This window comes from Vulpes vulpes, chromosome 3 (genome assembly GCF_048418805.1).
Source record: "Vulpes vulpes isolate BD-2025 chromosome 3, VulVul3, whole genome shotgun sequence".
NCBI lineage: Eukaryota > Metazoa > Chordata > Mammalia > Carnivora > Canidae > Vulpes > Vulpes vulpes.
In genome coordinates, this window is record NC_132782.1 from 6,335,378 (window position 1) to 6,358,403 (window position 23,026).

Consider the following 23,026-nt stretch of genomic DNA (forward strand, 5'->3'; position numbering starts at 1 on the left):
TGTGGAATGACAAAAAAAAAAGGAAAATTGGAGCTTTTAAATTTAATATCTGAAAGAGAATTCTCTAAGCTATTAGGTAGTTGAAGAAATATTTAGCCATTAGAGGAAAGGGCTGCTATGACCATAACCAAATGACAAATTTATAAAGTAGAAAGGGGAAATCAATAGTTGTAAATAAGAGCCTAATTTAGAGAAGAAGCCAAGTTTAGAAAACGAAAACTAATATGAGTGGTGCAGGCAAGTGGTGAACCAAGATATTTAGATATAAAACAGTATGTCAGAGTTGGTCATAAGGACCAAAAGTTGAGTAAAGGAAGATCAATTGGTATTTTGAGCAAAAACGACAATTATGGAGTCTAAATTGGTCAAACAATTCTGAATTCAAACATTTTGCCTGTCAAATCATTTCGTACTGATTTTTAGTTCAGAAGATATAGTCACCATTGTAACGGCCCCTGTATCCACAATTCCTATCAAATTGTCATTAACAGAGGAAAATCTCCATGATTATTTCTTGATAATGATAGTTACATAGGAACTCAGAGAAGGTATTTTACAAGCAGTAAGTGACCATTGTTAAGGAATAAAAACATAGTTATCAGTGATCTTTACCCAACTACTAGCATCAGTAAGAAATTAGTCTGGAAGTTATGTTTAGCGTAGAAAATTGGTGCCACACTCACCTCTGCTGATAGCATCAGTTCTGGGTGGGGATGAAGCCATAAAAAATCTGAACCATTCTTGCCAGGTTTGGGGGTTCTGTAGAGAAGTTACTGCTACCAGGTCTGACTGCCATAGTTCAGGAAAATGGTGCAGTCATTCCTCTTAGCGTAGAATATACTTGAGAAGATGCTTAAGGGACCTATGTAACATTAAGCCCCAGAAAGATATTATTAGCGGTGGTTTAAACATGGAATGCATTAGCTAACAGCTATGGAATGCTTATTATGTTCCAGGAATTGATGCATTATCTCATTTAGTCCTTTCAACAACCCTGTGCGGTACAGGTATTGTCATTAACCCCATTTTACACAGACAGGTTTGCAAAGTTAAGGAATTGCTCAAGACAACAAAAGTAGTAAGATCAGAGTCAGAAGCAGATTGGTACTCATGCAGTCTGGTGCTTCAGGTGTGTACATCCAAAGCCACGATGCTACAGGTACACTCACACAGGCTGGGGGAAAAAAATGTGTTTCCTAAAAAGGGATATTAATTTCCTCTAAAATATAATGTGTTCACTTTACCCTATACCAGATGCTTAATCTTTAACTCACATTCTAAAAAACTAGATTGACATTTATGTGCCAACTTTAAATGATAAACGTTAAATTTTTAAAATTCATACTATTTTACAACTTGTAATAGTGAAGCGTGGACAGTCTGTCTGTCTCCCAGACTGAAACAGGGATAAGTGATAGTACATTGCCTTTGGATAAAATGACAAAGAAATAACGTATAAATCTCATACTTCATTGACTGGAATTATTTGAATCCAATGCATTGCTTAAAACCTAATAAAATAGGTGACTTAAAAAAATCAGGTGCCATGAGTAAGCCTACAAGTTCCCGTAACTTGCCTCTACCTTAGGTAAAGAACTTCTACGTTTGATAAATTATTCAAAATACGCACAGTATCACCTGAATCCACGTACTATCTAAATGCGCATTAAATTGTGGCTTTCTTCTCTTACTCCCATTTTTTTTTTTTTTTTTTACTAATCGTTCACATAGTAAGTTTTCCACACTTCACAGGGTCTTGAAAGTTTCGCCTCATTTTCACCAGACCACTTTATCTCAAAATCTTCTCCCCTCTAAAAGTGAAAAAAAAATTTTTTTTTTTACTGCAAAATCTGCAGCTACACTCTCAAAGATCAGTACCGCGATTTTGAAAGACACGACGGCACAAGCGGAGCACCCCGAGCCCGAGGACCCCGAGGAGGGTCGGTCCCGGGGCAGCCGGCCCGCGCCCGGGGAGGGGAGGGCAGGAGGCGAGGTCGCAGGAGCCGGTGCTTCGCTCGAGTCCACGAGCATTCGCTGCGCCACTTACCAAGCGCAAAAAAAAAAAAAAAAGAAAAAAAGAAAAAAGAGCAGGCGGTTTTCCCAGCAGAGGTCCTGCAGGCTCGCGGGAGGGGGCAGGACCCGCGCCGGGACTCGGGCGCCGGGGAGCGCCGGGGAGCGCCGGGGCTACATCCGAGCTCTCGGCAGCCGGGCGAGCGCGGCCGACCTGGGCCAGGCCTCCGACGCCCCGCGCCCGGCGCCCGCACCCTCGCCGGCCCCGCCGCCAGCCCGCCAGCCGACCAGCCGCCGCTGCTTACCGGTGGCGCTTCGCTGCCTCCCCGGGGCAGCCCTCCAACGGTTGCCGCAGCCAGAGCACCACCCCGCGGCGGGGTACGTCGAGCCCGCCCGCAGCTCTCGGGGCCCCGCAGCGCCGCCCCTCTCGCGAGAAGTCGGCGCAGCCCGTGAACTGGGGGGTGGGGCGGGGGCGGGAGGAGAAGAAGGGAGGGGCTTTCAACGGTGGCGGTCAGCTGTGCGCCGGCTCCGGGCGAGGGGCGGGCGCCATTGTGCTTCTCTGCGGACTGCTCGGCTCGGGTCGAGGCCCACAACCCCGAGGAGGAAGGCGGCGGGGCGGTCGTGGCGGGCAGGACGCGCCCCGTTCCGTGCCGGCGAGGGAGCAGGGGTAAGCAGCTGCGGCGCTCGGGCTTCTCCCTGTCGGGTCGGTTCTAGGCTAGGCCGCGTGGGGGAGGGGAGGCCGCGGAGGCCGCTGCCCGGCCCCGAGCCGGGCCTCTGCCGGCGGCCTGCGGTCTCGCGGCGGAGTTTGTGACGGGGAGAGGGGCGGACCGTACGTCCTCCTCATGGACGGGCGGTGGGCGAGGGGCTGGGGCCGGCCTCCTCTCGGACGGTCCGGCGGACCCGGGCCCTGAGGGCAGGCGCGCGGGGGGCGGCGTCCGGGTCGGCCGGGCCTTGCCAGGCCCTGGGCGGCGCCGGCGATGGGCTCACTGCTCGCTCCGTCCCGTGAACGTCCTGCTGCTTTGGGAGTCGTTCCGGGCTGCGCGGAGCTGCGTGTAGGCCGACTGGAAGTAGTCGACGGCATGTGTGCGTTCGGGTGTACGGGAAACCGGCCTGTGGCGGAAGAGCTGAAGAGCTCGAGGGCACCGTCGGAGAGTATTCCCTCATTTTAATGGAGCTGCGTAGTGAAGGTGGACATCATGTACAAACAAGTACCACAAAATACGACAATTATTATTATTTTTTCTACGTACACATGTAAATATTCTTAAATGGGGAAAATCTGTCCTGGTAATGGATTCGTCACGACTGGTGTCGCTCGGCACTACTGAGAGTCAAGGTGCTAACGTGAAATGGAGTTTTAGTAAGATCTCTTTCATTTTTTAAGGTTTGTAGGACTTTTTAGTTATTTTTTTGTAAATTTTTTTCAGACCTCCCTTTACTCTCTCCGTCTAGAGCTAAGGTAAGGTCAAAAAACGAATTTTTATTTAAAAAACAGCATACTTTTGTTAACAAGGCAAACCACATGGTGTAATTAGATTTTTTTTTTTTTCCATGAGAATAAACATTTTGTTTCAGAAATGGGGTCAGTACTTCATTTACAGCTCTACAGTCCTCTGTGAAAGCGGTGTTGTGGTGTATGAGGCATTTAAACTCAGAAGATCTGGGCTTGATTCTTAATTTTGGCATAATTTTTAACCCCTTCAGATTTCCTTAGAACCATAGCAGTTTTCCTAGAGTTGAGGTGAGGATTAAATTGGGTGAGGGAACCTGTAGTAGTCAACACCTAGGGGACAATAATGCTCTTGGATTGAATTTTTAATGGATATAAGCAATTGGAATTGATACCTAAAGTCCAATTGTTTATATTCTGGTCAGAATAACCTTAAAATTGTACTCAGCCTTTAATAGCCCCCCCCCCAATAATTGTTATATAAGTTCTATTTGTATGTTTTGTATATAAACATTTATATACAAATGTTTTTAGGTAACAACTTTTTACAGTTTTTCCCTTGCTCTGTATTATGCCACAGATGTAGGCATGTGGGGTATGTGTAATCTTGGCTTTTTTCCAAAGTTGCATGCAGGGTCAGATGTCTTGAATAAGAATGATTAAAAATGCCTACTTAAATACAGGTGATTATTCTTTGCCACACTGGCAAGAGAGCTTATTTTCCAAAGTAAAGCACAAAGATTTCCTTATATAGACGTGCATGTGTTCTACATGAAGATGTCAGATAATCACCTGAGAACATCATCCATGGCTCTCAGTGCAGCCAATTTTTATCGAGCTCCATATCCATTTCATCCAACTCTTCATCTTGTGTATGTTCAAGAGTTGCCCATTATTAATATTTTAGAATAGTGTAAAATTACCAACTTATGTAAAACATTTTTTGATAATTTGAAATTTGTTGTATTCTGGCTACTAGACCAGGGCTTCTTCATATTACAAGAATGAGCTTGACACGCACCCGCCCTCCACAACTCACAGTTTAGTCATGAGACTAATGTATAAACAACTGCTGCTATTATCTCAGTCTAAGAACATAGTAACTACTGTGGGAGCACAAAGGAGGGGTGTTTAATCTTTGGGGAAGTTTTTTTACAGGAACTATTGCTTGAACAGAGATGAGAAGATGACTAGGAGTGTGATAAGGAAACTGCAAAGTCATGGTATCGTATTTTGTTTCAGGAATGGACAATTTGTTCCCATAGCTGCAACAAATTGAATGGAAGGTGACATGAAAGACCTCTACTGTTTTAGAAAGTGCTCTGTGCTGTTGGGAATGGAGAGCTATTGTATCCCTAAGCCCAATAAAAATGATTTTTAGGTTATCTTTACTGATGGCATCCTTCTGTTAACTGCTGATAATTAAGTGCCAATAATAAAGAACAGTGGGAAATGCATAAGTGGAATGCAGAGGGAAATGCTTGCATCAAACTATTTTTAACCAACAAATTAAACTTAACTAGTGAACGTTTTAACTCTTAAATAGCAGAATTAACACCTGATCACATTAGGATTATAATGTCAAAAGAGTAAGATTCCATTACTTGTAAGATCTGTTTGAATTCACTAAAGCAAAATTCTGTTATAGTCAAATAATTTATCTTCTCACAAATCATTATTTTATAGAAACTCTACCTTTAATACAGTTGCTAATAGTAAGATGAACCCAAGGTGGGTATAAAATTCTAATTTGAAAGTTGGCTCAGGTTTCATTTTCATTGATCTTAACTTTTCTATTCTGGTCTGAACTCATGTGATCAAAGCTGGTTTTTCTTGCTCTCAAATATATTTCTCTGTGGCTCTACCAGTTAGACTACATAAGTTGAACACCTGGTTTTGAAATCACCCACTGCTCTACACCCAGTTTTGTCAACAGCTTTAGAAGAGGCCAAATTTTGGACCTTAAAAGCTAGGTTCTCACCTTTTATTAGGATCATTGCACTGCGGTGTAATGTGTTTCTCACTTTCTCTAAAATGGTGTCCACTCTAAATGAAGATTGAAACTTCACATTTACAGATCAAAAATACTTCAAAGGAGAAGAGATTATTTATAAAGTAGTGTAAATTTAACATAATAGGCATATTTTCTCGTGAAGATATTAAGCCTTTTTCTAATTATTTTTTAAAGCATGGGTAGATCTTTGTGTCTTAAATATCTGTCAGCTGAAACTCAGAGGCAGTTTTTAGAAAACTTTTAAAGAGTTTTGTGTTTTCTCTTGTGACCACATATAGGTTCCACATCTCACTATTGATCTTATTTCACTAGGATTAATAAAATACTAGAATTTCCCATTTATTATTATTTTTTTAGATTTTATTTATTCATAAGAGACACAGAGAGAGGCAGAGACATGGACAAAGGGAGAAGCAGGCTCCATGCAGGAAGCCCGATGTGGGACTCGATCCCAGGACTTCAGGATCACGCCTGGAGCCAAAGGCAGACGCTCAACCACTAAGCTACCCAGGCATCGCAGCATTTCCCATTTAAAAAAAAAATTAAAAAATATTTTTTCTCCCGGAAGCAGATTTTTATAGAAAAGGCTAAATACTTGGTATGGAATGGAATATTATATATAATGATGGAATTATAAGTATGTTTGCAGTTCTGGAAGACTAGTGGCTACTGAAATACATAGGTATTTTGTGTGATAACTCTGGCCTTCATGCTCTGAATTTATTGGTAATTCACTAACTTCAACTCCCCTAGATACTTAAGACAAATTCTAAATTAGACCCTAAAACAGAATCGATTTTTCATAGAAACTGGGTACATAATTGTAGCAGAATTAAAATAGGATGAGTTATGAAGCATCACTCTTGCTGCATAGCAAACCACTTCAAAACCTAGTGGATTAAGATTATTGTTTACTAGTACATTTCTGTGCACCTGTTGGGTCGATCTGCTGGTTTTGCCAGGGTTCACTCATGTACTAGCATTTAGCTGTAGGATTTCTCAGACTGGAAGATCCAAGATGGTGTCATTCACAGGTCTGATAGTTGGTTTGGTTAACATTTAGGCTTTGCTTTATATGGCCTAATGGCATGGGGTTCTCAAGACAGCATTCCAAGAGAGTGAAAGAAGTTGTAAGATTTCTTACAGCCTTGTAGATGGTATAATGTCACTTAACCCTGCATTCTCATAGTCAAAGTCAGTGTCACAAGACTGGCCCATATCCAAAGAATGGGGAAAGTAAGATTCTACTTCTAGCAACATCACAATGTAAAGAAATACGCATACTTGGTTGGGAGGGGTTTAAGTACAGACATTCTTAAAAATGTCATAATTGGGATTTGTTTTAAAATAGAGGATGCTAGAATAGACTGATAGGTTAGATGTTGATAATTGTTGGAGACTGTTGACTTGTACATGGAGGTTTACTGTCTCTATTGCGTGTTTGGAAATTTTTATAGTAAATTTTTTAAGGCATATTCTGGTAGTCTAAACATTTTGTGAGTGGTTTTAACCTTATATTCTACATAATATTTACTAGAATTGTAATTTATTGTTTAATATTTATTACTTTCTTTTGTGTTACCTCGATACTGAAGAGGGTAGACCAGTAGTACTGCAATTTAGGGAATTACTCCTAGGAGTTCTTTATAGAATTTAAGGTATTTAAAAAAAAAACCAAGTCTTTTCATTTGCAAATTATGTTTCTCTTAATTATAAAAGGAGCAAGTACATTAAGGAAGTTTTGGAAAACTGAATATAAGGCAGAAAAAAAACCCAACCATAAACAATAAAATGTTAATGTTTATTTTTCCCCAATATTTATACATATGCTTCCACAAGCAAGGTATGTCTTTTTAGATGGTAATTATCCTCCTGTAATAAATCTACATGACTTTAAAAAATTCTTTTTACTATGTGTTAAAAACAATTTTTAAAAAGATTTTATGTATTTTAGAGAGGGAGAGAGTGGGGGAGGAGCAGAGGGAGAGGGACAAGCAGACTTAATGCTAAATGCAGAGCCCAGTGTGAGGCTCAGTCTCACAACCCCAAGATCATGACCCCAGCTGAAATCAATGCTCAACCAACCGAGGCATCCAGGCACCCCAAGACAAATTTCAAGTAATGAAAAAACCAGGAGAATGTCTGCTAAGCTGTATGAAAATCTTTTAATGGTGATAGCATTGCTTAATAAGAGCAAGTATTTGCTGAATACATACTACACGGTAGCAAAGTTCACAGTCTACCTTTGAAGTTGGTATTATTATTATCCCCATTTTGTAGGCAAAGAAATTAAATACTAGAGAAACTAAGTCTAGCATCACCCCAAGTAAAGGATGGACTTCATAGCTTGCGTTCTTAACTATCATTTCTGTAAATAGAAATTGGCTCATGTGCTAAAAAATGAGCAATGCTTAATTTATCTTGCCTGGCCTCAGTTTCATATTTATTTTCATCTTTATTGACTTAATTAATTAAAGGGAAAGTCTTAGGGGTGAGCCATACTATTTGTTAATATAGATGGGCCTGCGGTCTTGTTAGTCTTGTTACTTGGTTTATGAGTGTTAGGAGATTCATGACAGATTGTGAACAAGACCGTTATAGTAATGGAACAGAGTGAGAGTCTAGGAGCAGTCAGTTAAGCGTCTGCCTTCTGCTGGGGTCATGATCCCAGGGTCCTGGGATTGAGCTCCACTTGAGCTCCCTGCTCAATGGGGAGCCTGCTTCTCCCTCTCCTCCCTGCTTGAGCTCTCTCTTGCTTTTGTGCGTGCTCTCTCACTCTCTCTCCCTTAAATTTTTTTAAATGAACAGAGTGGTCTAGAGAGTGATGGGAAAGGATACATGTTATTTGATCTCTTTATAAGCAGAATCAGTGAAAACTTTAACACGCTATCATTTCTCTGACCTTAGGAACTAATGAGCTTTCCAAGTTTGATAACTAAAAATCCAAGGCATACTTGGTAAACAATTTATGGTAATGCTCAAAGAGAGTTTTACTGTTAGCTAGAGAAATGGGTAGAATTCCTTTTTTCTTAAGTGTTTTCCTATATGGCCTGAAGCTTTTCAGTTTCCTTTTCCATAGCGTCCCTAAATTCTACTCATCAGGCATAACCAGTGGAGGAGCAGCACTTAGGCTGACCATATAGAAAGTATAGTGAAATCAGAAGGCCAGGAAGTAACATACGTGTATGGGGAGAAGTATATAGATCAGTGTAAGTGGTTGAAAATCTGTTATCACCTAGGCTGCTCTCCTGTGTTTTCAAAACTATTTCTACCATGCTTCTAAGCCTCTTCTGTGTACTTCAGACTAATTTCTTTAAAACTCATCTTGGGCTTTTTTGTCTTCTATTCTAAATCCCTGCAAGAAAAAAAAAAAAAGTGGCTTTTAATAGGTATTCTGAATTATTTCCCCCCACCCTCCAAAGAATCCTTTTCTACTTGACGTATTTAATCTGCCTTCTCTATCCATTTCTTTAGGCCCTCACTAATTTGCCTTGGAGCTGGTTTGTTTTTTCCTAGTAACTTGTCCTTAGTTGAGGACAAACTTGGGAGAGTTTTGTTTTTAGCTGATGGTATTTCAAGATCTTTAGTAGTTTCTGAGCCTGTTGCATTAGATTTTTGCCTATTATTCCACAAAGGTAGTAAAATTAATTACTAACTTTCAGCATTAAGAGAAATGCAGGAAGATGTATGTGTATCTATTATTAAGGTTAGGCAAAACTGGATAAAGTTTTGTTGAACTACTAATTGTTTTATTTTTGAAAGCTCTGTCAGGAACATAATTTCTGGGGTCCTAAGGTAGGAGAATATACAAATTACTGGTGGTGAAAAGCTTCAAAACCATTGACTATGGTTAAAGTACAAACTCCTGAGCAGTGGACACAAGATTGCCTTTGTGATATGGGGCTAATCTATTTTTTATATATTTATTCCCTTCAGAGATCTTTGTTCCTCTCTCCCCTTCCAGATCTTCAACTTCACTCTGACACTCAAATTATTTTCTATTTTGTAGTTCTTCAACAAGCTTTAGCATTTTTATGGCTTCTTGTCTCTTTTTATTTTTCAAAGGTCAACTAAGATGTTACCTCCTTTGAAATCTTATTTGGAACTTTTGGCTATTCCCCAGTCAGTGCTCTCATGGCATTTTCAGATCTTTATTGTTTTTAAATGTAATTCTTGGAGGGGTGAGAGTATTTAGAAGTTGGCGTAATTGTTAATCTCTGGTAATTATTCCAGTCGGGCTTCTGACTCTGATCCTTTGTCAGTGTTGAAAAAATTTCAGCCAGTATCTCCTCAATTTTTTTCTCTGCCCTGGTCATTTTCTAAATTCAACTGAAAAGTACATTAGACTTCTTTACTTCTCTATCAGTGTCTCTTAAACCCTCCATTCTATACTTACTGTCAACTGTTTTTCAAAAAAAAAACATGCTTCATTTTGGACAATTTTCTTTTAGCCTATTTTCCCTAGTTCTTCAGTTTTGCTTGCTTTACTGTTAAATGCCTCAGTTTTCCACTTTGCTCACATTGGGGCCATGCTCATTTGGTTTCCTGACTCTCATGGCAATGGGTTAAATTTTTTTTTTTTTTTTTAAAGATTTTATTCATTCACGAGAGACACACAGAGAGAGAGATAGAGGCAGAGACACAGGCAGAGGGGGAAGCAGGCTCCATGCAGGGAGCCTGACGTAGGACTCAATCCGGGGTCTCCAGGATCACAGCCTGCGCCAAAGACAGCGCTAAACCGCTGGGCCACTAGGGCTGCCCTTTCCTTGTGTTTTTTAGAGGTCTTGTAATTTTTGGTTAAATGGCCAAAATTGTAAGAAAAAAAAGTAGTGACTGAAATAATATTTAAGCTTGGATCTAGACATACTCTACTTCAGTCAGACTGTTTTTAGTGTGATAGTGAAATTGGTTTAGTCTGTAGTTGAGCCAGGCATTTTTTTTTTTTTTTTTTTAAATTAATGAGAGACACAGAGGAAGAGAGAGAGGCAGAGGGAGAAGCAGGCTTCGTGGAGGGAGCCCAATGTGGGACTCAATCCTGGGTCTCCGGGATCAGGCCCTGGGCCGAAGGCGGCACTGAACCACTGAGCCACCTGGACCGCCCAAGCCAGGCTTGATCTTTATTACCACTTTAACTTCAGAGTGGTAGACTGCTACTATGTAATGTGAAGCCTGGGGTACTGGAGGATTTCTTTCTTTTAGTAGTATTCTACTAGCTTTAACTTCCCACAGGCCTTGTACATCTGTACCATAAAGATCTCTCTCTCTCTCTCTCTCTAAGGCTGTTGTAGCTCTCTCAGCAGTAGGCTGCCTTTTTTTCTTATTTAAAGCAAAGCTTATGGTAAAAGGGAGTGTTCTTTTTTTTTTTAATTTTTTTTTTTTAAAATTTATTTATGATAGTCACAGAGAGAGAGGCAGAGACACAGGCAGAGGGAGAAGCAGGCTCCATGCACCGGGAGCCTGATGTGGGACCCGATCCCGGGTCTCCAGGATCGCGCCCTGGGCCAAAGGCAGGCGCCAAACTGCTGCGCCACCCAGGGATCCCAAAAGGGAGTGTTCTTAGTTCTGTATATCTTTCTCTAGTCTTAGGCAGGCTGTCTAAAACTTAAGTCCTCAGAGGTGGGGTGGTCCCAAAAGTTCTGTTCTTCTCCCGGCCTCCTAGAGTCCAGAGTGCATGCAGACCCTTGCCATCTCCCCACCTCCCCCTGCAAAAACAACAAAACAAAACACTGATTTCTGCCTTGTATTGATGGAGGATCTTGGGCAGCAGGTTTTATAGCCCTTCTGCAATGGCCACAGACCTTTGCCTTGTATAGAGTCTGTGCTGGAAATGGGTTTCATACCTCCTTTCTTAGTCACAGCCAGTCCCACCTTGTACTCCTGCAGGATCTGGGGCCTGGATGAGCTCCTTCAAGTTCTTAAGCATAGACAGGCCCCGCATGGTCATACTACAGAGAATGAGACTTCATCTCTCTTATCTGTCCTCAGTCTTTCGTATGAGGCTTATGGAAAAGACTTACCTTGTGTTGAGGCGCCCCCAGAATTTCTAATCTGTCTTAGACTAGCAAATATTTACCTTTAGGTATTTAAAAATTTAATAAATTTTGGCTGTTTCTTACCAGCCTTTTTGGTGGCCACCTTTGGTTTTATTTTTTCTTTTGAGGGGCTTATCATTCTGTTGTTCATTTCATCTGTTTGCCTTGTAGTCTCAGCTCTGGTGTACTCAAGAAAAGTGATTTAATAGATTATCTGGCTCACTGTTACTTACTATGTTAGTTGGAGTAATGTTCTCTTGTTTTCTATGCATTCAGCAGAGAGGGAACATTGAAGCCCAATTTTGTTCAATTTGTCTTATTTTGCTTGAAAATATTGAAGCAGGGAAAAGTTGGGAGACTAGTAAAATCAGTATCCACATAACCATGCCTCATGCATGTCCTGGGCTGTGATTTCTTCTGCTGGACTCTAAAGTGAAAATTTAAATTTTCTGGACATTACAAATGCTCCCAGGGCAGGAAGGTCTTTTGTATTTTCATATCTCTTGGATTCCTAATTTCCCTTCATAAGTTGTGTGTGTACTTATTTTTATTCCACTCCCTCTTCTCCTGAAATATGAATTTAGGAAATAGATTTTATTATTAATATTTCTAAAATTTAGCACCCTACCTGGTATACTGAAAGTACTCAGTAACTTTTAAAAGTTGAACTGCAACCAGGTTGTTTTGTTTTTTTAAGGTGGCAATTGGAAATTAGGTGGAAACAGGTTAGAGTTCTGGATGCTGGGGCAGAGAATTTAGACTTCTTTTCTAGCAAGGTCCTATAAAAAAAGTTTGGAAATGGAACCATTACAAGTAGAATGAAATACAAAAGACAAAAATATGTCCATTAATGATTTCACTTTAGACAGCCTAGCATGGTATTATCAGAAACTTAATTTTGTTGGTTTACCCAGAGTAGCCCTGGTGTCCAAGTAGAGTCTTGCTGAAAACATTGTAAAATTCAATTTTAATGTGTTTATATTCTAGTATAAGTTGTGAGATAGTTTTTTCAGTTTTATTTAACATGTCATGATGAGATCTTGATAATTTGCAGGCAACATTGGGCACAAAATTAGAGATTTTTACAACTCAGTGATGAATTCCTTTGGGCTTTTTATCTGAACTGAGAGAAGGTTTAAGACAAGATTATTTCCACAGAAGAAATTCGAATTGTGTTGTTTATAGGTAGAAAACACCTTTTTTTCCCCTAAAGATTCTTTATAATGTTCAGATCACTGGAAAACATGAACTTGTTTTAAAGAGCTCTTCAGAGTTTCTGAGGAAGCCCAGCAAAATGAAATTATCTTTAAAAAGTTAATTTTCCTAGTAACTAACAAGTCACAGGTTTATGAGAGTAACAGACCCCATAAATTGTGATGTTGGTAGGAATATCTATTTCCATTCCTGTTGCTTTATGCCAGTCATTATTAAAATGCTTTAAAGTGAGGGAGGGTACACTTAACCAGAGTAAAGTCACAACTAATTAGGTAAACTAGCAGTTAAATATCTGATCCAGAGAATCTTCACCCAAGCAACCCTCATTTCCAAAGTTGAAAAGTTCAGTAAAGTAAAAACCTCAAGTATGGATCAAACAATTTTTATCGCTCATTTTCTTCTTTCTGCATTCAGGCCAAATCTGGAGAATGGAGAATCAGCCCTTTGCAGCTGTCAGTGCCTCAGCTTATTCAGATATGTTGATAAGGAATATGAGCACACGATTCAGGTGGACTCCTGATGCCTAGGACTTGCATGAGGCTTAAAGAGAGTATGAATTAAGTGTGCTGTGAAAATTTCATAGCGATCATGCATACTATATACAGCTAGCAGATAGTCATGTATTCCTTCTGTTCAAGCTCATGCTCCACAGTCCTCTGTGACTTCAAATATTATAAAACCTAAGTTCAGGGGCCTCTGGGTTGCTCAGTTGGTTAAGCATCAAACTCTTGATTTTGGCTCAGGTCTTGGTCTCGGGTCGTGAGATTCAGCCCTACATCAGGCTCACATGCTGGGCATGGAGGCTGCTTAAGATTCTCCCCCCCCCCCCCCCCCCCCCCCAAATAAACACAAGTTCGGGATGGAATTATCAAGAATTTCAAGATGTCAGTAGTACAGCTTTCAGTCAAGTGCAGGATCCTGTATATGTCACATGCCTATGAAGCCAGCCCTGGAGGTAATGTTTATCTAATTACCAAACAGCTGTCTGACTCAGGAATCAAACCTAAATAAAGAAATACAGATTTAAAGACATACAGTGTTAGAAAAATGAAGATTTATTTTACTGACTATTGAGGTAAGATTGCACTTAATGAACTTTTTGTGCTGTATTCATGAAGTCTTGGTTAAAAATACTAAGCTTCAAATACATTTTTCTGATAGTTCTTGCTTATACCTTTCTTTTACAACACGTACAACAATTTAAGTGAATGGTTATTTGTGTGGGTTTTTTTTTTTTTTCCACTACCGGACCACAACGTCTTCATAGTCACTATCTCAGTGTTTGCATTCCACGTTGTCCTCTCACCTCATCCCCTTGTTTAGTATTAGTTAATGTACCTTGCACACACTAAGCATCTAATAGGCTTGATGTCTCCATAGTACGATGCAAGTGGTCTGGAAGCAGTTTTTCAAGGACTGCGCATTTTATTTTTTTCTACAGTTTTTTGTACTTTTGACCTACAACTTATGCAACCAAATTATGTAAGTTTTCTGCTAACACCTACATTGTCAGAATTCAATCAATTTATATAGAGGAGTTGCCAAAAATAGTTTCATAGAGTATAAATTCTGTATCTCAGAGGACTGTGCCTCTTTGCCTTCTCCCAAGAGGTTTGTTTTGAGCAGATTTCCTACTAGGTTAGTTTCATTCTGCAAGTAAGTGCAAGTAAAAATTGAGTATAAATACAAAGTAAACTATAAGGTATGATGAAGAAGCATAATCAGGGGATCACTGGGTGGCTCAGCGGTTTGGCGCCTGCCTTTGGCCCAGGGCGCAATCCTGGAGTCCCGGGATTGAGTCCCATGTCGGGCTCCCGGCATGGAGCCTGCTTCTCCCTCTGCCTGTGTCTCTGCCTCTCTCTCTCTCTATCGTGAATAAATAAATAAAATTAAAAAAAACAAAACAAAACATAATTATTGTAGAACCATCTATAGGCCTATATCTCAAAAAAACATTTTGTCTCTCTGTTAATATCCTCATCACAAATAGTCTCTTGTTTAGTTTTATATATATTATTAGAACAAACAGGGAGAAGAAGCAGATGCCCTGCTGAGCAGGGATCCTGACCTGGGGCTGGATCCAAGGACCCAGGATCATGACCTGAGCCAAAGGCAGACATTTTTTTTTTTTTTTCAAAGGCAGACACTTAACCAACTAAACCATCCAGACTCCCCCTTGTTTATAATTTTTATAGTTGTCTTAATAAAATGATAAATCTGCAACTTCTTAAATCATTTGAGTTTTTACATATCAGTAACCATTGCTCTTCTCACTAATTGTGTATGCCTTCCATAAATGTCCTATTCATAATCATTTCTTTTTAATTGAATATTTTATATGAATATAGTTTAAATTTTTTTTCTTTTTTAGTTTAAATGTTTTATAAAAAGCTGAAGGTAGGGGCATCTGTATGGCTCATTGGTTAAGTGGCTGACTCTTGACTTTGGGTCAGGTCATAGGATTGAGCCCTGTGTCCAGCTCTCCACTCAGCAGGGAGTCTGCTTTGGGGTTCTCTCTTTCTTTCTGCCCCTGACCCCACCCACTTCTCTCTTTCTCTAAAATAAATAAATCTTTAAAAAAAAGAAGGCTAGAAGATGGAAAAGACTTATGTTAGGCAACTGTATGCTTTACTGTCCAAACTAGGCCACTTTTAAGAGACAACCCAAGGCTATTAATAATTGTCCTGGGGTAATGAGCACAAATTAGGACTTTTCTGGAGATACTGGGCAACCAGGAGATATGATCATATTAATTTAAAAAGGAAAAGAGTAATCCTTTGCCCCACCCTTCATTCCCAATCCCTTTGCAAAGGCATTGACCTCAACTTTTTAGCTGTTCTGGGATTTACCTTCACATTTCTAAAGAACATATTTATACTATTTCATGATTTTTAAGTATCATATGCATTTTCGTTATTCACCCTTGTCTTCATTGCCCCAGTCACTTCCATCCCACAGCATGTTTGTAGCAACAACAACAAAAAAATGTTTTTTAAAGATTTTATCCATTTATTCATGAGAGACACAGAGACAGAGGGAGGCAGAGACACAGGCAGAGGGGGAAGCAGGCTCCCCGCAGGAAGCTCAATGTGAGATTCAGTCCCCTCCACCACCACTACCCTGAGATCACACCCAGAGCCAAAGGCAGACGCTCAGCCACTGAGCCACCCAGGTGTCCCTGTAGCAAAAGAACTGATTCAATACCTTATGTTTCCCTTATAACTAAATATTTACCCAAGTTTCACCCCAAACACCCTGTTTGTTGTATAATAATTTTTCCTAATGAAGAAAACTTAATTGCCATTCATTCTTTGTACTTAGCAGTTTTTTTCCCCAGTTGTGTTATGGTCTCTGCCATTTGCCACAATAGTTTTCATGTGACTTCCCCCTTAGAATTTTGCTTTCATTATCTGCAATCCAGTATCTGGTCCAGTCTGGATTAGTAGTTGTTCCCTAGGCTTTCTACATACTTTTGGAACTATTTCCTGGGTTCTATGTCTAGACTTTTCCTTTTTTAACTGTTTCCTGGGTTCCATGTCTGTTTCTTTCTTTACACTCCTGTTTTTCTAGGACATCGTCTTCATTTACCTTCCTATGATTTTTGTCTTGATTTATGATCTTTTTAAAAGATCTTGAATGAAAAAATAAATAAAAAGATCTTGAATGTCTAAAAATGTGTCCTGTTCACCTCACATTAAGTTGCTAGATTGGAATTCAAGGCTAAACATTTTTCTCAGTACTACAGGCATTGCTTCATTGTCTTGAGAGTTCTTAAAGTTGTAATTAAGAAGCCAATACAGGATCTTCTCTTCATTTTTGTTATAAAATTTCAAGATGATAAATTGTGCTTAGTGTTGGTCTTTTTTTTTTTTTTTTTTTTTCTTTCTTTGATCCTGCTGGGTACTCTGGATCCCTTTCAGTGTGGAGATTTGTATCATTCAGTTCTTTTCTTTGGTAATTTTCTTCTTTCTTTATCAATCATGGCTGGAGTCAGATAATTCTCCTGGTTAATTCTATTTTAAAGCTATATTTTCTACTCCTGGGAGGTTTCCTCAATTTATTACTTATGCTTAGGTTGAATTTATTTCATTGTATCACAGTTTTTTAAAAATGTATCCCATTTTGAATGTCCATAAGCTCTCTATTATACTCGTTACTTTCTTTTTCTTTTTTTTTGTTTTAAGATTTTATTTATTCATGAGAGACAGAAAGAGCGGGAGACACAGGCAGAGGGGGAAGCAGGCTCCATGCAGGGAGCCCGATGTGGGACTCAATCCTGGGACTCTGGGATCATGCCCTGAGCCAAAGGCAGACGCTCAACCACTGAGCCACCCAGGCGTCCCTTCTCCAGTTTCTTTCTTAAGCATCCTATTTCATGAATGGATGTCTTTTGATCTCTTTGAGGGTAGTAGTTAGTTCTTTTCCCCAAATGTTCTTTAAGTTCTTTTTTTGTTGTTTTTTTTTTCCTGATCTTTCATATTGGAGGACACTCCATGATCCTTAACGTTTATCTGAAAGAAGAAATAAAACTGATTAGAAAGTCTTGGTGACTAGTAGACTTTGCTGTGGGGTGGGATATTCATGTGGCAAACTAGCTTGGTAATTGGGAGCAGTCCAAATGTCCAGAAATCTTCTGGTGTTTTATTTGGTGATCCACGAATAAAATCCCTTAATTTTAAGGCAACATTGTAGAAATAGGACTAGGAAATAGATCTCAGGTCTCAACAGTGAGCCTATAGATATTGTTTTATTTTTTAAACTTAACCCCTGCAGAGATGATTGTATACTTGAGTGGTATGGTTTACCTATGAAATCCTATAAATACCTTCCTTTTGGGAGAATGAAGCTAGGGGAAGAATTTGACCTTTTACTCCTTTTACTGCTCATTTTTAACCCTATGCATCTTTTCTTTTTAAGGTATCCTCTATCTTCAGGTCTTGGTTCTTTTTAGTGTCCTAAGGCCAAATGCTTTGCTTCTAGTTTCTACCTCTTCCTAAGGGCCTAGGGTGTGGTTTTATTTTCTTTGCTTAATTATTGTGCCTTTCCTCCTCCTCTGGATTTTCCAAATATACATTGAAATCTCTTGCCTCCTTTGGCCCCCTTTAGATTCATTTACCGCTGTCTTATCAGGGTTTTGGCAAGAGGGGCAAAATAGATGCTTTAAGGATAATCTGTCATTTTTTTAAAGATTTTATTATTTATTCATGAGAGATAGAGGCAGAGACGTAGGCAGAGGGAGAAGCAGGCTTCCTATGGGGAGCCTGATCAAGACCTGAGCCAAAGGCAGGTGCTCAACCACTGAGCTACCCAGGTGCCCCATCTGTCATGTTTTAACTGGAAGTTCAAAATTGACCTTTTGATCAACTTTCTTTGATTTAATCATATCTCAGTATAACATACTTTAGTTTGTCATAAGTTGGATATTTTTAATGGAAGAATTTTAATTGATAATGCATCTATTACATCTTTTTCATGTTTATTATGTAAATCTTGCAATGTAGACTATATGTGTTGGTGTTTTTTCCTATCTTCATTCTCTTAACTGTTATTGCCTGATACCATGTATTTAAAGTAAATATTATGAACAAAAGAAATTTCTTTTGTAGTAACTTTTAAGGTAGAAGGTTGTGATTTATCCAAGTTGGCAAGTTAATAAGGTTACACGCCAAAAATAGATTAGGTATTTTTACCTTAAATGTTAACATTTGAATTTTTTTATCCCCCCCCCCCCCCCCCCATTTAAGGACAAGGGTGGAATGTGGGGGGTGGTAGAGACAGAGAGGGGGATTCCTTGACCAACCCAGAGCCTAAGGCAGGGCACCATCTCACAATCCTGAGATCATGACCTGACCAGAAATCAAGAGGTGGATGCCTAACAGAGCCACCCAAGTGCCCCTAAATTTGAACATTTTAACAAAGCAAGTGTACCTTACCCAACTGGAATATCAAATAAGTGAAGTCCATCTGTTTGTAGTTGCTTTAATGCCAGTCCACTACCAGAACAAGAAGGGAACTTTTGACCTTTAAAGTAGGTAGGGAGAAGTTGAAGAGATTATTGTGATTTAAGTTTTTTGATACATAAAAGTAATGTCTTTATAGCAGCATTATTTGTAATAGCCTAAAATTGGAAACAGTTCGGGCAGCCCAGGTGGCTCAGCTGTTAAGTGCCGCCTTCGGCCCAGGGTGTGGTCCTGGAGACCCGGGATCGAGTCCCATGTCAGGCTCCCTGCATGAAATGGAGCCTGCTTCTCCCTCTGCCTGTGTCCATGCCTTCTCTCTCTCTCTCTCTCTCTCTCTGTGTGTGTCTCTCGTGAATGAATAAATAAATAAAATCTTTTAAAAAAATTGGAAACAGTTCAACATCCATCCACAGTAAAATGGGTATTGATACAGTGAAATTCCATTTAACCAATTAGAGTGAACTTACTACAGCAACATCTACAATACAAATGAAACTCACAAATACAATATTGAGCAAATAAAACTAGACATAAAAGAGAATATGTTGTATGATTCCATTCCTATACACAGGGGTGTCCACCTCTGTCCAAAAGTAGAGCACTTCTGTGAAACTTTGTAAGCTGAAATTAGTGAAGAAGCAATTAGCATTAGTTTGTATGGGAAAACTTCGGAGCATTCCCAGACCCAAAAAATAACCTCTCTCAGAGTTTTATGATACTGTATGCCACATCCTGCTAAGGGATGCACAATATACATCGAGATAAAGTACAGAAACTCATAGACACAGTTTAGAGTTTGGGCAGCTTGATGCTGAGATGATGAATGTAGTACTGGGGAAGGAGATTGGTGTTGTCACTTGCTACTCAGGGTACATACTGCCTGGTATGATGGCTTGCTACGAAACAAATGCTGAATTCTGTTTTTTCACTTTTCACCTTTTTATAAAAGCAAAAGTTCTCTTGGATTTCTTTTTGTTGGTGAAAGCAGGTACTAATGTAGGTCTTTTCTGGACTTTTGAAAAGTGGGAGATACCTGTATACTTAAAAGATCACATAAAACATAAAACTATTGTGACTCTTGGTGTAGGTTGAAGAATGTTTAGTAATGAAAAATTATTCTCACTTTTGAGAAAGGGAGATAGGAAAACAAATTATATAGCATAAGATAGCGTGTCTTAAAAGTTCGTACAGAGCAGAAGCACACAAAGAAAAATGGTTAGTTCCTTACCATTACTAGTAATTGAAGGGGGAACAAACGGAGTTTCTAGGTACATACAAAAGGCCCGTGAAAACATATTGTGATGGGAGGGTGTGCAAATAGTATAGTATAGTTAATGTTCATGATAAGAGTATTTAATAACTAAGAATAGCAGACAAGAACAGATTAGTGTTGGATTCCATAGAGAGACAAAATTCAGGGAGGAAAAGAGCCCAGGCTTTGGAAACAACTTCAGATCATCATCCCACTTTTACGAGTTTGCTTCATTTTATGGGCAATGGGGAGCCTTTGATGGCCTTTAGACTTAGAGGGCTGTTGATAGTCTCATAATTCACCATGCCTGATATAGTTAATTTGCATGGTTAATTCTTGATTTGAACTGATGATTAAGGAGGATTCTTAAGAATCAAAGGTTTGTGTGTTTTCCCAGGCAATTAATCAAAATTTGCATTTCACAGGAAATCTCAAGAATGGAGTCTAAACCTTCAAGGATTCCAAGAAGAATTTCTGTTCAACCCTCTAGCTCTGTAAGTGCTAGAATGATGTCTGGAAGCAGAGGAAATAGTTTAAATGATACCTATCACTCAAGAGATTCTTCATTTAGACTGGATTCTGAATATCAGGTAATATCTTAATTTGGAATATATGTACACAGTCTTTTTGAAAATCCCTGGGGCCACTTGGTTTTTAGATTTTAGGAAAGTAGTAACTGTAGTTAATAAGACCCTCAGCTGGATCTGAGGCATCCTTTAATAAAACACAGGAGTATATCTGCAGGAAAATGAATGACTCTTCACACCAAGAAACAAAAATTCAATATTTTCTGTCTTTGTGGACTTCAAAATTATGAAGGCAGCATTGTGGTCTGATATAAAATCATTATATACTGCAAAAAAAAAAAAAAAACAAGAAAAATGATTATATACTGTATTTCAAAGACCTGGAAACTTATTTTAAAAACATATAAGTATTAGTTTAAGTATAAATTTGACTCAATGTGGATGACTTGGTCAGAGGATCAAAAACTGTACCCTTTCTTGAACATTATATGTATTCATCTGACTTCTCTGCATGTACGCAAAGCAGTGGTGGAATAATGATTGTTAAGTGTTTTTCTTTAGTGTGGCTTCTAAATATTTTGCTTTTAGTGGTGGGTGATTATTAAATTGACAAACTGTCTTTTGTGAAGATATATTACTAAGAGTCTTTTAGATGAATTTTGGGGCTTTACTCACCGTTAATGAGTTTGCAGATTCATAATCTACATAAGCTATTCTTATGTAGTTAGTTTTCCTTTGGATTGACAGCACTTGTTTCGAAATGGCTTTTTAGTGTTTTAAATATAATGATTGTAGTGTAAAATAGTATAAATCTCAGAAGGCATGATTTCTAGGTTTAATGCAATTCATATTGCTAATCTTTCAAATTTCAGTTTATTGCATTATTGGCTGAACAGCTAATGAAATCATATGTGGTGTGCAAAAGTCTGATGTTTAACTTGAATCAAAGAGAATCCTTTAGTGAAAATTTCCATTTAAGTATTTATAAATTTATATATCATGTGATGTATGACAGAATCTCGTTTTAAACTATTTCTACACCATAATGGTTTTATAAAATATTCAGAGGAAGACTAAACTAAAAATATTCTCTAAAATGTATATATTACATATTTCCTCACTTTCTATGAACTACTTACTGAATCTCATTTTAAATATTGGTTGATAATGTATTTTTTTTACTCTGTTGCTAGACAAAAAACACTTGCTTGAGGTACAGAATCACATATTTGCATTCTGTAGAGAAGTTCTGGGTTAAATGAGTATGACTTATTAAGAGCACAGATTTTTTTTCTGTATTCATAAAAAATTTGTCTACAGTTCTTTTTCTTTTTTTTTAAATTCATCTTTTTTTTTTTTTAATTTTTATTTATTTATGATAGTCACACAGAGAGAGAGAGAGAGAGAGAGAAAGGCAGAGACACAGGCAGAGGGAGAAGCAGGCTCCATGCACCGGAAGCCTGACGTGGGATTCGATCCCGGGACTCCAGGATCGCGCCCTGGGCCAAAGGCAGGCGCCAAACCGCTGCGCCACCCAGGGATCCCTACAGTTCTTTTTCTAATTTTTTTTGTATAGCTTACTAGTGAGGAACAGACTCTGAAACCAGCCTGTACTTTTAGAATGGAGTCCTCTTCCACTACTTGCTAGCTGTATGAACCTGGGCTTTACACTTTTCTTTCTTATTTTCCATATCAGTCAGTCAAGTTAGATGAATTATTACACTGAATGAGAATAGTGCCTGCAACATGATAAACACTATATACATGTTAGCTGCTACATTTGTTTTTATTATCATTGTTATAGTTAATTATATTAGGTCCTAAAAGTCTTAGCTATATATATATAGAAAATTTACTGACATTCACCTGAAAATATAAGTATTTTCAAGACTATATTCATTCCAGCATTTTATTAATGTCATAGATTACTCTGAAAGTCTGTTTTAAAAAAAAAAAAAGTCTGTTTTCATTGTAGAAGTTAAACAAATGCAAGCATAAAAAACAATTTGTGTCTTTTATTGATTCTTAAGATAAATCAGGGTTGGAGTTTTTCTTAATGTTTTCAATTTCTTTAAATGGCGTCTTATTTTTTTTAATGGATTATAGGAATATTTCCAATCTTAACTACTACTACCCTGCTTTTTAGTTTTGGTTTAGAAACTGAAACTTCTGTGTTCTTGCACTAATTATTTTATATCTGTGTTTCTTCTGTAAAGTGGTGGTAATAGTAACTTCTCAACGTGGTTATTATTAAGATTAATTGAAACAACACACTAAAGCACTTAAAATGACTGTGCCTGGGACTTGGAGTTCAAATGTTTCCATTTATAATGATGAGGATTGTAATTGCTATTGTTACCATTATTTCCTGGCTTTATATTGGTTTAAGTAGATTATGTCCTTTAAGATACAGTATATGTCATCAGGATATTTAAATAACATATTATGTATTTTATATAATATTTTCAAATTTTATTCAAACTCAATTTGCCAACATATAGCACCCAGTGTTAATCTCATCAAGTGTCCTCCTTTAATGCTCGTCACCCTGTACCCCCACCTACAT

General features: G+C 38.6%; 1 protein-coding gene across 7 annotated transcripts in view; it reads left to right on the top strand.

The window, feature by feature from the left end:
- Positions 1-2,446: 2,446 nt before the first annotated feature.
- The window catches only part of MARCHF7 (membrane associated ring-CH-type finger 7), a 52,219-nt gene continuing 31,639 nt past the window's right edge, over positions 2,447-23,026 (top strand). For 2 of the 7 annotated variants that reach the window (XM_025994191.2, XM_025994189.2), the window contains exons 1-2: positions 2,486-2,677; positions 20,359-20,523. In XM_025994191.2, the coding sequence (XP_025849976.1) occupies positions 20,371-20,523 (153 nt within the window). In that variant the 5' untranslated portion in view covers positions 2,486-2,677; positions 20,359-20,370. Of the gene's footprint in view, positions 2,678-20,358; positions 20,524-23,026 lie in introns of all 7 variants that reach the window. The other 5 variants (XM_025994192.2, XM_025994190.2, XR_003234313.2 and 2 more) reach the window with 5 other exon arrangements.